The 14,416-nt window shown below is 37.8% G+C and overlaps 1 protein-coding gene across 4 annotated transcripts in view; it reads left to right on the top strand.

The window, feature by feature from the left end:
- Positions 1–14,416, top strand: part of RALGAPA2 (Ral GTPase activating protein catalytic subunit alpha 2) — a 316,937-nt gene that overhangs the window by 208,661 nt on the left and 93,860 nt on the right. For all 4 annotated transcript variants that reach the window (XM_033094559.1, XM_033094558.1, XM_033094556.1 and 1 more), the window contains 4 exons: positions 199–270; positions 4,554–4,677; positions 6,681–6,836; positions 11,986–12,144. In XM_033094559.1, coding sequence (XP_032950450.1) covers positions 199–270; positions 4,554–4,677; positions 6,681–6,836; positions 11,986–12,144 — 511 coding nt within the window. The remainder of the gene's footprint in view (positions 1–198; positions 271–4,553; positions 4,678–6,680; positions 6,837–11,985; positions 12,145–14,416) is intronic.

The following is a 14,416-nucleotide window of genomic DNA, read 5'->3' as shown; positions in this document are numbered from 1 at the left end:
TGATACCTTTGAATGTCTCAAGGAGAGTGGAGTTTATTCTGTAGGCTTTGATTGCAGATCTTTTTTGAATGAGGTAGGCAATGGTTGGGTAAATGGGTGGTTGGATGAATAATAGGTAAGTTTATCAATTGATTGACTGAAAAGGGCAAAATTATTCTGTGATCACATGACTTTTCTTCCATCCCTTTTTCTGTATAGGAAGAATTTCCATCTGTTGAAGAAAAATTCAAAATTATTGAGAGAACTGAAAAATCTAGACTCCCGTCAGTGGTACGTGAAAGTGTGTCAAACCACTTATTCTGTCTGTCTTTGTGTGTGCGTAGATGACAAATACAGCTGCAGAAATGGCTACATCTGCAGAGACGACACCCAAGGGTAGTTTTGTAACATAGAATCTGGTGACATTGCACATGCCATCCTTTTGGTATTTTTACCCTTGAGAAATGAACTTACATGCTTGCTACACTAAAAGGTCAGTGCTCCCACCTGATCTGTACCTTTGATTGAGGACGTTTCATGTGGCAGCCAGTGGACATTCCTTCTCATTTCATCTCTGCGGCCACCTCTTTTTCTGGTGAGGAATAGAGCCTTACCTGCCGATGATTTTCGCACAGTCTGTTGTTTGAAGCAAGTGAGTCTGACTTCGTAACCGGTGCTGTGTGCCCATGCACTGACATTCTGTGGTTTCTCCTCTACGGTGCCGGCAAGGTTAAAATCAGGGTGTTTTAATTAGTGACTTCTTAATAGTAAGCCTTCTTCTCCAAAGCTTAGTTAGATCTACCCCTTTTTTGTACAATCTTAGAAGCAGTTCTAAAGATGGGCTCACAACTAGTTTTTGATTTAGGGAAATGTGTGCTTCCAAAAACATCTCAGTGAAGTAAGTGTGTCGTACTTGGTACATAACAAGTGTTCAGAAGTCTTGAACAAACTGCTTACTTAATCTTTAGTTTTTGAAAAACTCATTTGCAAAAAATAGCGTTTGTTCCCTGTTTTATTCCCCGTAGGAATATCATTAGATCTCTCATTAGAGATGAAAAACCCGAAGCCATTATTCCTCACATTGCCCTTCATCATATTCAGTTTCCCAGTGGTCATTGTGCTTCTTTTTCTCTAGAGGAATAGAGATCAAATTCTCTGTGGAAATTTTGAGAGGCATTTCTTCTGAAGGACTCACGGATTCACTTTTCTCTCCCTCCTGCCCAACAATATTAAACAAGCAGTCACTTGGGTTCCAAATTCAGCTTTTCACGCATGTGCTGAATTATTCTGTGCTTCCTAGTATTAAGTGAATACGTTGGTATCTTGTAATTGTGGCCAATTTGTTGAGTGTTAATGCACGTTAGTTGCATGAGGTACAATTGAATTAACTCCCTGGGGTGCTATTGCAGTAAAATATGGCTTTGGAAAGGTGATTGGCAAATCCTCTGCCCGTTGATTAAACTTCACTTAAAACCCCGACTCCTGGATTTAGTATGTTCTTGACATCTAAAAAGGTATCAATTTATTTTATGGTAAAGGGTGTTTTCAAGGTTTTTTTTAAAAAATGGAAATAAATCAGGGACTCTTTAGCTATGAGAAATCTAGACTGCCTCGTGTGTTGGCCTGTTGGAAGATAACATACCTTGTTCCTCAATTTTCAATTAGGATATTTCTATTTATTTCTGATACCAATTTATCTCCCTGCTGTCAAGGCATAGTTCCTGCTTAACATGTTCTTAGGAAAAGTAGAGGCTATTTTGCAACTATCATCTATATACCGTGAAGCTGGCAAAGATGTAAATGATGTGCCAACTGTATAGACAAATTACACCGAGCTCCCCTTTTAAATATTAATGCTTCTTGCCACTGCATGGTAAGGTGAAAGTTAAAATCATGTTTCTTCTTCGTTTGGCTTAAATGTGACAGCACAAGAAAACTAAGCTCTTCTGGTCTCTTCCTAATAAGAAAGAAAAAACACATTCTAATCAGAAAGAGGAAATGGTTGGTTTCATGTACGTGTGCTCCTGAACTACCTGCTCCTTCATGCAGTGGCCATGCAGCTTATGGATATGAAGTGCTGTTGATGTTGCTAATTGTCATTTCAAAAGCCTGGCTCTAATGAGGCCAGACACAGTGTCTGCATCCTAGCAGGCTCTCTGCGGGGCTAACATTTTGGAGGACGTGAAATTGGATGAATGTTTACAGCTAAAGGTCACCTTTCCTCACACCTACATCAGTCAGGCAGTCATTCGGACTTAGCTCTCTTATGCTTCCACAGGGAATTAATGAGGATTTAAGGACCTGCGAGTAGCTACAATGGAAAAAGCTTGGACTTGAAGGAGAATAAATCGAAACATTTCAGATAAACCGGAGATTGTTTTTATGTATATAATGTATATAGAATAGAGAAAATTAAATACTGAGGACTTTTAAATATATAGAGAGAGCTTCCAAAAGAAATGGAGTAACTATGCTTTTTTTCTTCATTTGTTGGAAGAGACAGTCTTTCAGGTTATAGGTTATGATCTCTCTTATCATGTGAGCCCCCAAATTGTTATAGCACTTAGAATAAGCCAGTGAGATGCTAGGCTGTCGATGTACCCTGCCTGTTGCTCAGGAAGTAAAGGGTGTTGCATTTCGGAGCTCCATCCTGCATGAGGACAAGTTCTCTGACAGTTTGGGAGCACAAGGGCTCTCTCTACTAGAGAATTGGGCCCTGGGATCCATCCCCGCAAAACTTGCTTCTCCTCACAACACCCATTCTCATCAAGAGAGGCGCACCCATGAGTGTGCCATGCCACACCAGTCCGGGCGTTCAGGTTGTCCACCTTCTCCAGTGCACATCAAAAGCCTTAAAAAATGGACAATGAGTGATTCCATTTCTGTGAATTTATTTTAAGGACATAAAATGTCTTTAAAAATGGAAGCAACCTAAATGTCCTATATGAGGATTTGGGATATGGTATGTTAATATAATGGAATGTTATACAACCATTAACAGCTTAGTTATAGAAACACATGATATTGAAGTGTTCACACTCAAAAATGGTTGAGATGGAGAATTTTACATTATGTATTTTATACAATAAAGTGTTCTTAAATATTTTAAGTGAGAAAATCAGTTGCAAAAAAGAATATAGTAGCTTCTCATTTTTGTATGTAAAAATGCATCCTAAAATGGTTAACAGTTATGTTATTTGCTTATATATTGCAATTAGTGGGTTGTTTTTTTTTTATTCTTCTCTTTCATTTCTAATTTTTCTTGTATGTTTCATGTAAATTATTGGGGGAGAGGAATAGCTATATAGATGAATAGAAGGAGAGTACTGTCCTCCATTTATTTATATGACTTTTTAGTTGAGTTTCAATTAATTCTGCTTATTAGGAGAAAAACAACTGCAGAAGGAAATATTTGAGAATATGTTAAAATATGGAGCCAAAATTCCACCAATATGGATGTCTAATCAGATTATAATGTTGAGATATTAAACAATTAGGCAATAGAAAATATCGTTTAAGCACTTGATAATTTTTCCTATGAGATTTTTAAAACCGTACGCAAAAATAAGGAGAAGAATGGAGCTACACTGAAAGTGGTAATCCGAAATTTTAAAAGATAGAAGCTATAGTAAAATTCTCAGATGATAGGGCTATAAAATGATCTAACCTATCACCAGATTGCTTAGTATAGGTTCGGTTATTTTGACACTTTACCCCAGGGTATAATTTGTAGAAATTGGTCACTAATACATTTATATATATCATCTTATCTCTGGTCAGTTCATCAGAGATTTAACTGGGTGCCTACTGTATACCAAGGACTATGCTAGATGGACAAAAAGTAAAAAGGGAGGGCTCCTTTCTGTATGTTTACTTGATTTAACAGCAAAGTGCCCAAAATCCATCATGGAGAAAGTGGACGAAGCGTGTATATGGCCCAAGAGGTTTCCCTAGACAGCTATCCACCCTACCAGGCACCCTTAGATTAGTCAGAGCACAGAGTGGGTACAGCCCCTCTCAGAGAAAGTACATAGTGTGTTCTGCTTGGAAGAAGTTTCTGTTTCTCATAAAATGTTGGCATATTTTAACAGTTCCAATCATGGAACTACCCAATATCCTTAGCTTAAAGTGTAGAAAATGAAATATGGATGTATTCACAGTTGATGTCTATTTGAAATGCTTTCAAAGATATTTTTTACCAAAACTGGAGAAAACTTGTCAAACAGTATGCTCTAACATGCGGTTAAGGATATCATATGTCTGTGAGAGTGATCCCAAGAACCGGACTGCCCTGCTTCAATTCCCAGTCTACTGATTCTATGTGTGCTTTTTAAAATCTTTCTGTGCCCCTTTCAACCACCTTTCTAAGGGAGGCAATGATAATAATAGTTGTCTCATTATGGTATTTGCAAAGAATAAATGAGGTCATTTGTGGAATCTTCTTAGATCAGTGACTTACCTCTAGTAAGTTCTCAGTAAATATAAGCTCTGTCGTAGGAGTCATGCTGGTCATAATAGTAAAATAAAATTTTATATATAAGAATTCTCACTCCTTTAAATTGAAAAATTTATAGCCGTGAAACGCACAAAATCGCAGTGTTTTACATTGCTGAAGGTCAAGAAGACAAGTGTTCAATCCTCTCCAACGAAAGAGGAAGCCAAGCATATGAAGACTTTGTTGCCGGACTTGGATGGGAGGTAACTCATTTCATTCAGTAGGTGTTTCTTGACCAGCATTATTCTAATATGTATATAAACAAGACATTGATTGTATATGTTTTTACATATGTTTTCACATTCAAGCATAACATGGGTAGAGTTCTGGAGTTGAAGAATTTATTGAATTTGACATCTTCTATTGTGTTTCCCCGAAAATAAGACCTAGCTGGACCATCAGCTTTAATGCATCTTTTGGAGCAAAAATTAATATAAGACCTGGTATTATATTATATTATATTATATTATATTATATTATATTATATTATATCATATCACACCTGGCATTATATTATACCCAGTCTTATATAACACCCAGTCTTATATTAAAATAAGATAAGACCTATATAAGACCTATATTAAAATAAGATAAATCAGCTCTGGGTCTTATATTAATTTTTGCTCCAAAAGATGCATTAGAGCTGACGCTCCGGCTGGGTCTTATTTTCGGGGAAACACGGGATTAGTTGCATCTCAGTACTTTATGCATGAACTTTGGTTTCCCCTTAACTTTCCTCTGAATAAATAGCATTTCATTTGCTTTTTATCAGAACTGAATAGTCAGATCAGCTTACCCAGCCATAGACATTTTGTAGTAAAGAACATAAATATGGGCAGAGAAGCAATGGCTTTGGCCACAGTATGAAGAATGGAGAAGAAATCAATGACTTGATTGATGAAAACATGAAGAAAGTTGGATGAAGTCAAAAGCTGGAATGAAAATAGAATACAGTGGCCATGATGTTTAGCTATCTGCCTCTTTCCCTAGGGTAGATCTAGGATGACTGCTAATGAAAAAAAATTGTTTTTTCTTTCCTAAATGATACTCTGACAGACATATATATATATTTATACACATGCCCACATACACATATATATGTCTCTAGGAACATAAATCGGAAGGAAAATATATTCCCATAATCTAAAAGAATACATAATAGTTAAAATGGAAATCGGCATATCTTAAACAATTTTTCTTCTTACTACTTTTGGTTTCTTGGTTAGTTATTTGAGCTGTGGGAAACTATGGGTGCATAAGGAAGGCTTGTCTCTGAATGTCGAGGTTAGCAGGGGGACTGACATGGATGTGGGGACAAGGTAAGAGTACATTAAGGCTAAGACCACATCATTTCTAAAAGGTCAAGTAGGTTTTGATCTAAAAGAGTTATTACACTTCCAATAAATCACTGTCCTTCATACTAATAAGGTTACGTGTTTGTCATACAATATAATCATTATTTAATTAATATGTTTATTAAGTCATACATTCTTAACTAGAGTTCTAAGAAAAGACTGGAACATTAATTAATTCAGTGTATATATTGATTGTATTTGGCACAGAAGGATTTGTCTATGTTTTTATTGTGTTAGAATAGTTGCTTTACTGAAAGAATACTAGTTTATGAAAAGTAAAAAAAGAATGGATCTAAGTACTGGGAAGTAAACATGCACGCTATAGCTTGAAAAGAATTATGACTTTCAGACTTTGGGCAGTGGTGTAAATTGGAACAAGCTTTTAGAACAGCAGGTTAGCAGTGGCTGTTAAGTTTTGAAACATCTGTACCTCTTGACCCAACCTCCTATTGAAACACTGCTTTGAATGCTCCACTGGTTTGACCACACCAGCTCTGTTTAAGAAAGCAGAAAACTCCGTAAAACCATCATTAGGGAAACTGCATGTGTGTATACATAGGTATATGTACCTATTTACATACATATATCTGCATTATACAAATGAACAGAAGGAAAAAAAAATGCACCAAACTTTTGATAGTGGTGTCCTTGTTGGTAGGATTCTGGAGCACTTTCATTATTAATGTATCTTTAATATTTTAATTTTGTCTAACTTTGTATTACATTTGTTTTCATCAGAAAGCTATAGAAATGAACATGATTAAATTTTTTTAAATCTATATTCCTGCTTAGTGAATAAGACCAGCTAAATTTTAACCCTGACTCTTTTTCCTCTTTGTGACCTGTGTCAGGTGGATCTCTCAACCCACTGCGGGTTCATGGGTGGACTTCAGCGCAACGGCAGCACAGGGCAGACTGCCCCTTACTATGCTACCTCAACCGTGGAAGTGATTTTCCATGTTTCCACTCGGATGCCATCAGACTCAGATGATTCACTCACCAAAAAGGTGAGGGGTCTGGTTTGTGGGTGAGGCTCTCCTAGAACCGAACAAAGGCCATGGCGTGACATGCATTGAGACTGGATGTGACCTCAGTGTCACTCTTCTTAAACTACAGTTATCAATCTGAAATACCCAGCTTGGCACAGACTAGATAAAAATATATGAAAAGCAATCAATCATTTGAGTCTTACATCCTGAGATTAAGATTTAGGAAAAAGAAGGATCTTAAATGTTGTTACTTTTGGATGTTCCCTCACATGATTATTAACTGACAGAAAATAGCATTGTTGACCTCTCAGGCTGGCAATGGTCATAAGATGTAATGACCCTGGACTGGCGGAACTCTGAGAAAAAAGGCACCTCTCTTGCTAGTGGGGCAATTTGGCAATATTTGTCAAAATGACAAGTCCAGGTGTGCTGCTGTCCAGTGGTCCCACCTTTCGCACTTATCTTGTGTTCTCCTTCAACTTGGCCTTATGGGCAGTTTTCTCTACAATTCAAAGGAAACCTCCTCCACCCCTGAGGCACAGTACCTGGTAAGATCTCTAACCGTCCGCCCTCGTCATTGCCTATCGGTCTAATTGATTCTTCTCTTCCCCTGCCATTAGGCAGGTGATTGATACTGGCCGATGGGCTTCGCTGTACCTGCTTCATTTCTGTCCTCTGTGGTTTTGCTTTTTCACTACTGTAGCTGCAGACCTCTGGACCATGCTCGTAGTAGGCAGCCGTGAATCTACTCATGAGACCTCAGAACTCAGGTCACAGCACAATAATCGACAACTCTCACAGCGACCAAGTGTCTTGGATGTGCAAAGCACGACTGGCTTTCACTCCCCGGCCCGCGTGTTAGCACGGCCTCCCACTGGCCATGAGTTGGCTCCCACAGACATGGAAGAACTGCCTCCATGTCTTAGTTTTTTGTTTGTTTGTTTGTTTTTTTGTTTTTGTTTTTTTTTCTGATGGCTGCCCTGGCTGTGGTATTCTTAGTGAAGGGGACCCTGCCCTCAGAGAATCTATTTCAGATTGCCAAGATCCCAGGTGGGGCTTATACTTCCGTTTTATTTGCAGTATTTTGTAAGTTGCTTCAGACTCTGCAAATGTGTCACCATATTCTATGATTTTCTTATGACTAAGAACTATTTTGTTAAAAGATAGATTTATATATAAAATATTTTTTTAAATTATTTTTTAAGTAAAGTACGATTGTCTTTTTTGAGAAAAGACAGTGTTTTCTTGATAAAACACCATGCAATAAACAATGTTCCAAGGCTTGGCTTGCTTGATAGATTTCCTACTGTAATAGTCAAAATTCAGCGGATACCTTTTGCAGCTCCAAGATTTAGCATCATTAGTGACAAACTCTCTTTATCAGGATATCTCACAGCTAGACTAAAATCAGTCACAGTAACAGTAGCCTAGAGTTCCTTGTCTTATTCTAACTAAATTTTCCCTAACAGCTTAAAAATGGGCTGCAAAATTCTAAAGTGTTTCATGCTCTCTTCTGCCCCTGTCATGGGGGCACTTTTTCAATTCTGCAATCCGGTCGCAACCCCATACTGAACTCTTGATCCTTCACTGCAGAAATTTGTTAGCTCCTGCTAGATTAGATTTTTCACAGCTAATCTAACTGCTGTAGGGGTTTTCAGAGTGGGGACAGAGCTGTGCTATTGGATTTGTCCAATTCATTTGACTCCAGGACTATAATTGCACTTATGTCTTACAAGGCTTTTATAGCCTCAGGCTGGCCAGCCGCATAAAAAACAAATTGGCAGTGATACAGTATGAGTGAAAAGGGATGAAAGACCCACATTATCAGTCTCCAGGCAGCACTGTTCTGGCAGGAAGTTTCTTGGTTAATTTACAAATAAAACTTAGATTTTAGGATGGGCACACTGTCAGCTGAACAATAGGGATGTCAGGCCTGACTGTTACTTAGTAAAAGTAGCAGCCGGGCCCACTGAGGAGCAGGAATTCTTCAATCAAACAGACGACTCCTTCTGGAGCCAGCTGGCGATGTAATGTAGTTAGTCGGGAAAGGAGGTCAGCCTATTAGGTGTGTACCATGACCAGTGTCACCAGTGCGTGCTGCCTGGTAGCAGCAGGCAGAATGGCCCAGGCGGAGGGACTTTAAAGCTCTGTCAGGACAAGAAGTGGCAGGACATGTGGTTGATTTCTTAAGACTTAAGAACCAAGCATTTGTTCTGAGCCTGGTAAGCACCTGCACATTCTGGAGCCTGTTCTGCAGTTGAAACATTGCGGGCAGGAGTGACAGCTCCATTTCAGGATGAGACTCCTACTCTTCTCCCAGATGACACACGAGTCACATCAACTTGACTTGTGTGCACGGAACTTGCTGGTGGATCTGATTTGAGGGCCTCTACTCAGAATTCTCCCAGACTCACAAAATGATGTCCCTGTAATGAAACACCCTTTAAATTGAGCAACACTTTGAAGTTCCCAGAGTATTATTCCCTTATGTTCTGACATGGCTGACAATATGGCCAGCTTCATTTGGTTCATCTTACCTGCTTGTATACTTGTCATTGGCAGAAGTAGGTGTGTTTCTGCTTTTTGCTCCAGATTTATCAGCCAACTGGTCCTGTGGCCTCAGCACTTAGTTTTGTGAGTGATCTAGTTAAACTGTGATGTGTCCAGAGGTCTGAGGCATGTGACATTGAAATCAGCTTTGAGATGATGAATACTGCATTATTACCACACAAAAATAGTTCTTCCTTAATTACCGAATTGCCATGCTGGGAGGATGAGTCTATTAGTGTGATACTATTCTCCCTTGCTGTAGTTCTGAGAATGCAGTTGCAAACAGAATTGGGTTATATAATTGAGTAACCTAATTTAGAAAAGGGAGAGTAACTGCAAAATTTCAGTAATCACTGTATTGCCTCCAAGCTGATGCCTTACAACTTATACTTCTGGATCCACAGGCGTGATCACGGGAGAGGTCACACAGAAGGTGCCGGCATTAGGTGGCAGCCCCACATTTGAAGGGTGTTTAGTAGGCGGGTCAGTCCTGTTAAGATGTTTGTGCCAGCATTCTATCAAGGGGCACAGAACCACCTGAAAGTTTGGCTCTCTTTGTGGGATGAAGGGTATAGGTGTGAGTTCTGGGGCAGCCCCAGCTCTCAAAATTGCCACCTGCTGGTCTAAATTCCTCCCAAATTTTCAATTTGATACTATTCATATTTCCCTTGAAAACATGCCTTTATTGTGCTGCTAGTGATGCTGGCTATCATGTTTTCACTCCAAAAGCATTAACTTTAAGGAGTGTGTTAAGAGGTCCTTGAATATTTTAGTGAAAAGAAAGAAAAGTTCTAACATCTAAGAATAGAGATGTTGGGAGTTGCTACAAGTACCCAGTGGTTTGTTTTTTTTTAAAACTGTTTATGTGATGGATTGCTTGCTACCCTTTTAGCCTTTATATGGGGGAGTGGGGGAGATGTAGTGAGTAACTTTGCATTTAGAAAGTCATAGATGCCATTAAATTGTTCTGGATTATCGTGACTCGTGCTCGGCACCCACGGTTGCATTTGTCCCAGAGTCCACATTCAGACACAATGAAATCGTGCACCCCTCGCTATGGGTACAAAGGTACAGGTGCAAGTCTCTTGATAAAAAAAAAAATGACTTGTACAGTCGTTCCTAGAAGTATGAGAGGGTGAAAAATAAGAAGGCATTGCAGCAAACCAACTTCCTTTGTAACCTTGTAAATGGAAAGGAGGCCATATTGGGGTCACCTCGAATGTTCCCTTTGTGGTCAAATAGTCTATAAAGAAAATCTTATTTATACTAACATGTTTTCAATAAGTGGTATTCCAAAGCATCCTTTTTTATATTTTAAGACAAAGCTAAAACATTAGCTTTGATACAATATCTCTATTTTATTAAAGTCCCTCTGAACTTAGTCGTTTTTAGGGCTCATCTATTAAATAAGCTAGGAAGTAAGAAATGTTTTTTCATGGTGGTAGACAGTGCTCTTCTGCAGTGCGTGAAAGGACTGAAATCTCTAATTCTCAGTAGGTGTCAAAGGGCCCTCACCAGTCAGTCTTTATGGTTTTAGGATTTCAATTTTGGCCAACATTTTAATCTTTATAATCTGTTTTCTTTTAGTCACACTTTCAGGCTTACTCAAATGATTCATATATGGCTTTCTCCATCCCAGGATGGGCAATCATTATGTGGGAGCTTTTATCATTGGTGTCATTGGATTTCAAAAGTCCCTTCCATGGAAGCATGAGAAGGCCCCTCAGAGAGGCCAGAAGTCTCTGACTTGTTTTCAAATGTTATGGCCTCTCTTTGTATAAAATGATAAATAAGTGGGCTAAACTGAGCTATGACAACACAAGTAGCTTTTGGCGTAGGCTTAGATAGTCATGAGCATAGAAAGAGCGCTGAATTGGGAGCCCAGCCCAGGTTTCCAGGCACACTCTGCGCCCGCTCTTGTTCTTCTGCACCGTGGGTAGCCAGTGCCTTCACTTCCTGAGCCCCATTTCCTCCTTATTAGATAACAGAGATTAAACAAAACAATGTGTGTGAACACACTTTCTATGCAATAAGATACTCTAAATGCCAAATACTAGTGTTCTCATTAAGTAATTAAAGATTATTAAGTAATCTTTAACAACAATAATTTTCTACATACTTCTTAAAGGTTTGTCACAGGTCTAGTTTTTATACATCTGGTGACAATTGTGTTATAATGGCTTATGTTCTATATTTGTATTCTTTTTTTCTTAATCATTAAATTGTCTTATGAAGCTGTACTGTTACTTGGAATAAAAGGCTCATGTTGTTAATTGTTTACAAACATGCTCAGCAATATAAAGCATAAGGCTTTGATGCAGAAGTAAAATTTAAAAAGTAAAAAATTTAATTAAAAAAAAGGTCTCGTCCCCATCCAGCCACAATGTACCCGTGATGTTTGTGAACATCATCTTGGTACCAATGTTTCATAGACGGTGAGCTATGTTTTCAAGCCCTTGTGCTTTTTCAAATCTTCATAGAAGACAGTGGCATTGTAGCCTTTTTTAGTAGTGAAATATTTTTGTCTCTGAGTATTATAATTCAATTTGTAAGCCACGACCCCTCATAAACTGCTTGTTATCACTCTGATTAATAAACAGCCAATTTGCTGTTGCAGCTCCGTCACTTGGGGAATGACGAGGTCCACATCGTCTGGTCTGAACACTCCAGGGACTACCGGAGGGGTATTATCCCAACCGCCTTTGGAGACGTTTCAATCATTATTTACCCAATGAAGAATCACATGTTCTTTATTGCAATAACGAAGAAACCTGAGGTACGTTTTCACCTCATTATTGACTGACTGTATTAACTGACTCATACAGCATTTGCCATATAATTCACCGTTATTAAGAAACAATGATATACATATGTTACAGGGGACTTTTTTCCAAGTAGTGAATGTTTTACATGTATCTGAATTACACGTGTTATAGCAATTAAATATGAATTGGGATTTTCCAAAAAACCTTTCATCATGAGCATGGAATTCCATATTTTATTACTTAACCTCTTTGAAAATTATAATGTTAAAGACTTTATGATTTTTCAAATGTTTTAAATTTTGTCATTTTAAAAAATTGTAATTTTAAATTTTGAGCATATTGATTATTAATAAGAGTTGAATGCACCCCATATCACATCTTCCATTTTGTGGATGGCTATTGTTTTAGAATTTAACCTCGCCTGATGGATGGGCACTGCTTGCCAAGCCTCCGACTGCTGCTACTGAGGGTCAATACTAAAGGGTTATGGGCATGTCCATGAAGAGGCTGGGCCTCTGTAGCGCAGCCCACGTGATGACTTTTAACAATTGAAGCACCTTGCCATAGAATCAGTTCAGCCATGTCAATTGGCATTGATCATGGGCATGGCTGGAACAATCCGATGGTTATATGCTCTGTGCTAAATTGGCTGCAGTTTCAATCCTTGCCATGCCTTTAGTGATACTTTAGCAGTGATTTATGTAGTGACTTGTTTTTATTTTGGAATTATTACGGGTTTTTTAAAGTTTCTTAATTAAGCATTTAGCATAATAAGTTACTGCTTCTCAAGAAAATGACTTGTGTTTTTAAGCATGATATTAAAAATAATCTTCATTCACATTCCAAAGTGTCCTCCTAAAGGAGCTAAAAGTTACCATCCTAAATACTCTCTACTTTTAAGCTTTAAAATAATAGGTAACTGAGATATACTGTGTTTCCCCGAAAATAAGACCTAGCCAGACCATCAGCTCTAATGCATCTTTTGGAGCAAAAATTAATATAAGATCCAGTATTATTTTACTATAATATAAGACTGGGTCTAATATAATACTGGGTTTTATATTAATTTTTGCTCCAAAAGATTCATTAGAGCTGATGGTCCGGCTAGGTCTTATTTTCAGGGAAACATGGTACTGGGATTTATAACCTATCTAAAGTATTAAAGTGATGAGGATTAAATGGGCTAAGAAATGAAAGGTGCTTCCAACAGTGCCTGATCCAACTGTTATTTGTTGTTGTATTATTGCTTCTATTATTTTTTGTTATAGTTACTACCATGAAACCAGAATAAATAATGAATCCCAAGTTCAACATGCTTGTTTCTCAGACTAGATACAGTATGGGTCACTCCTGAATTCAGAAAAGTTTCAGTCTGGCTGGTGAGGAGCCTGACATAAAGGGAACCCTCTTCTCTATTCAGGGAGCAAAGATGCCAAAAGTTCTTCATATTAAATATTTGTATTATCTTTGATTCAGGTCTCAGTGTATGTGAAGTTTTCACTTTTTTATAAGAAAATGCTTAGTGCTAATAACATTTGTGTTTGTCCCGAAAGAGTATTACTTTACTTTTAAGAATTAAACTGAAAATTTTAGTATTAGACAACCAATAAATTCAGTATCCAGCAGCTTTCAAAACTGGAAAATGTGTTTCTTTAACATTTAGTATGGATTAACTGGCTTTATTAGTTCATTTTCAGCATGGCCCTCTAAAATGTCACTTAATGTTTTAAAAAATATTGCCTTTATTTTTATAGTATATAAAGAACATAAAAGGTATTTCAGTTCACTTAATAGTGTCAAACGTGATTTTTTATAAGCTATTACACTTATAGTGCATGAAAACAAGTATTAAGTTATCTTTTAAAATTTCTTTTAAAAGTGTGTGTAAGTTTATAAATTTGGTCGTAAATTCTGACAAGATGAATAGAGCAAATCGCTTTCTTAATATTTCAATTCAAAAAGCCTAAAGGGAAGAAGAGAATAATGGCCAACTGGAAATTTAGTGTTATCCCTACATTTAAAGTAAAAACCATTACAATGTAATAAAATTAATCCAGACATTTCCAGGGCAAGTGTGGCTGACCTTTTGTTCACCAACCGCTGACCCCAGGGTGAATGCAAGAGGCTTGTGGAGGGAAAGTCTGTTTGTTTGGCTGCAGTCCCTGGTATTTAAATTGCATTCCCTAATCAAATGAAAAGGCTGTCCTCTCTATCAGGTTACAGAATCCATGGCAACATTTGGCCTTTTATATCCATAATGTTAGCCTTTTTGTTTGCATCTAA

The sequence above is a fragment of the Rhinolophus ferrumequinum genome, chromosome 23 (assembly GCF_004115265.2).
Source record: "Rhinolophus ferrumequinum isolate MPI-CBG mRhiFer1 chromosome 23, mRhiFer1_v1.p, whole genome shotgun sequence".
Lineage (NCBI taxonomy): Eukaryota > Metazoa > Chordata > Mammalia > Chiroptera > Rhinolophidae > Rhinolophus > Rhinolophus ferrumequinum.
Note: the sequence above shows the minus strand (reverse complement) of the source record. Positions and strands in the feature narration are given on the sequence as shown.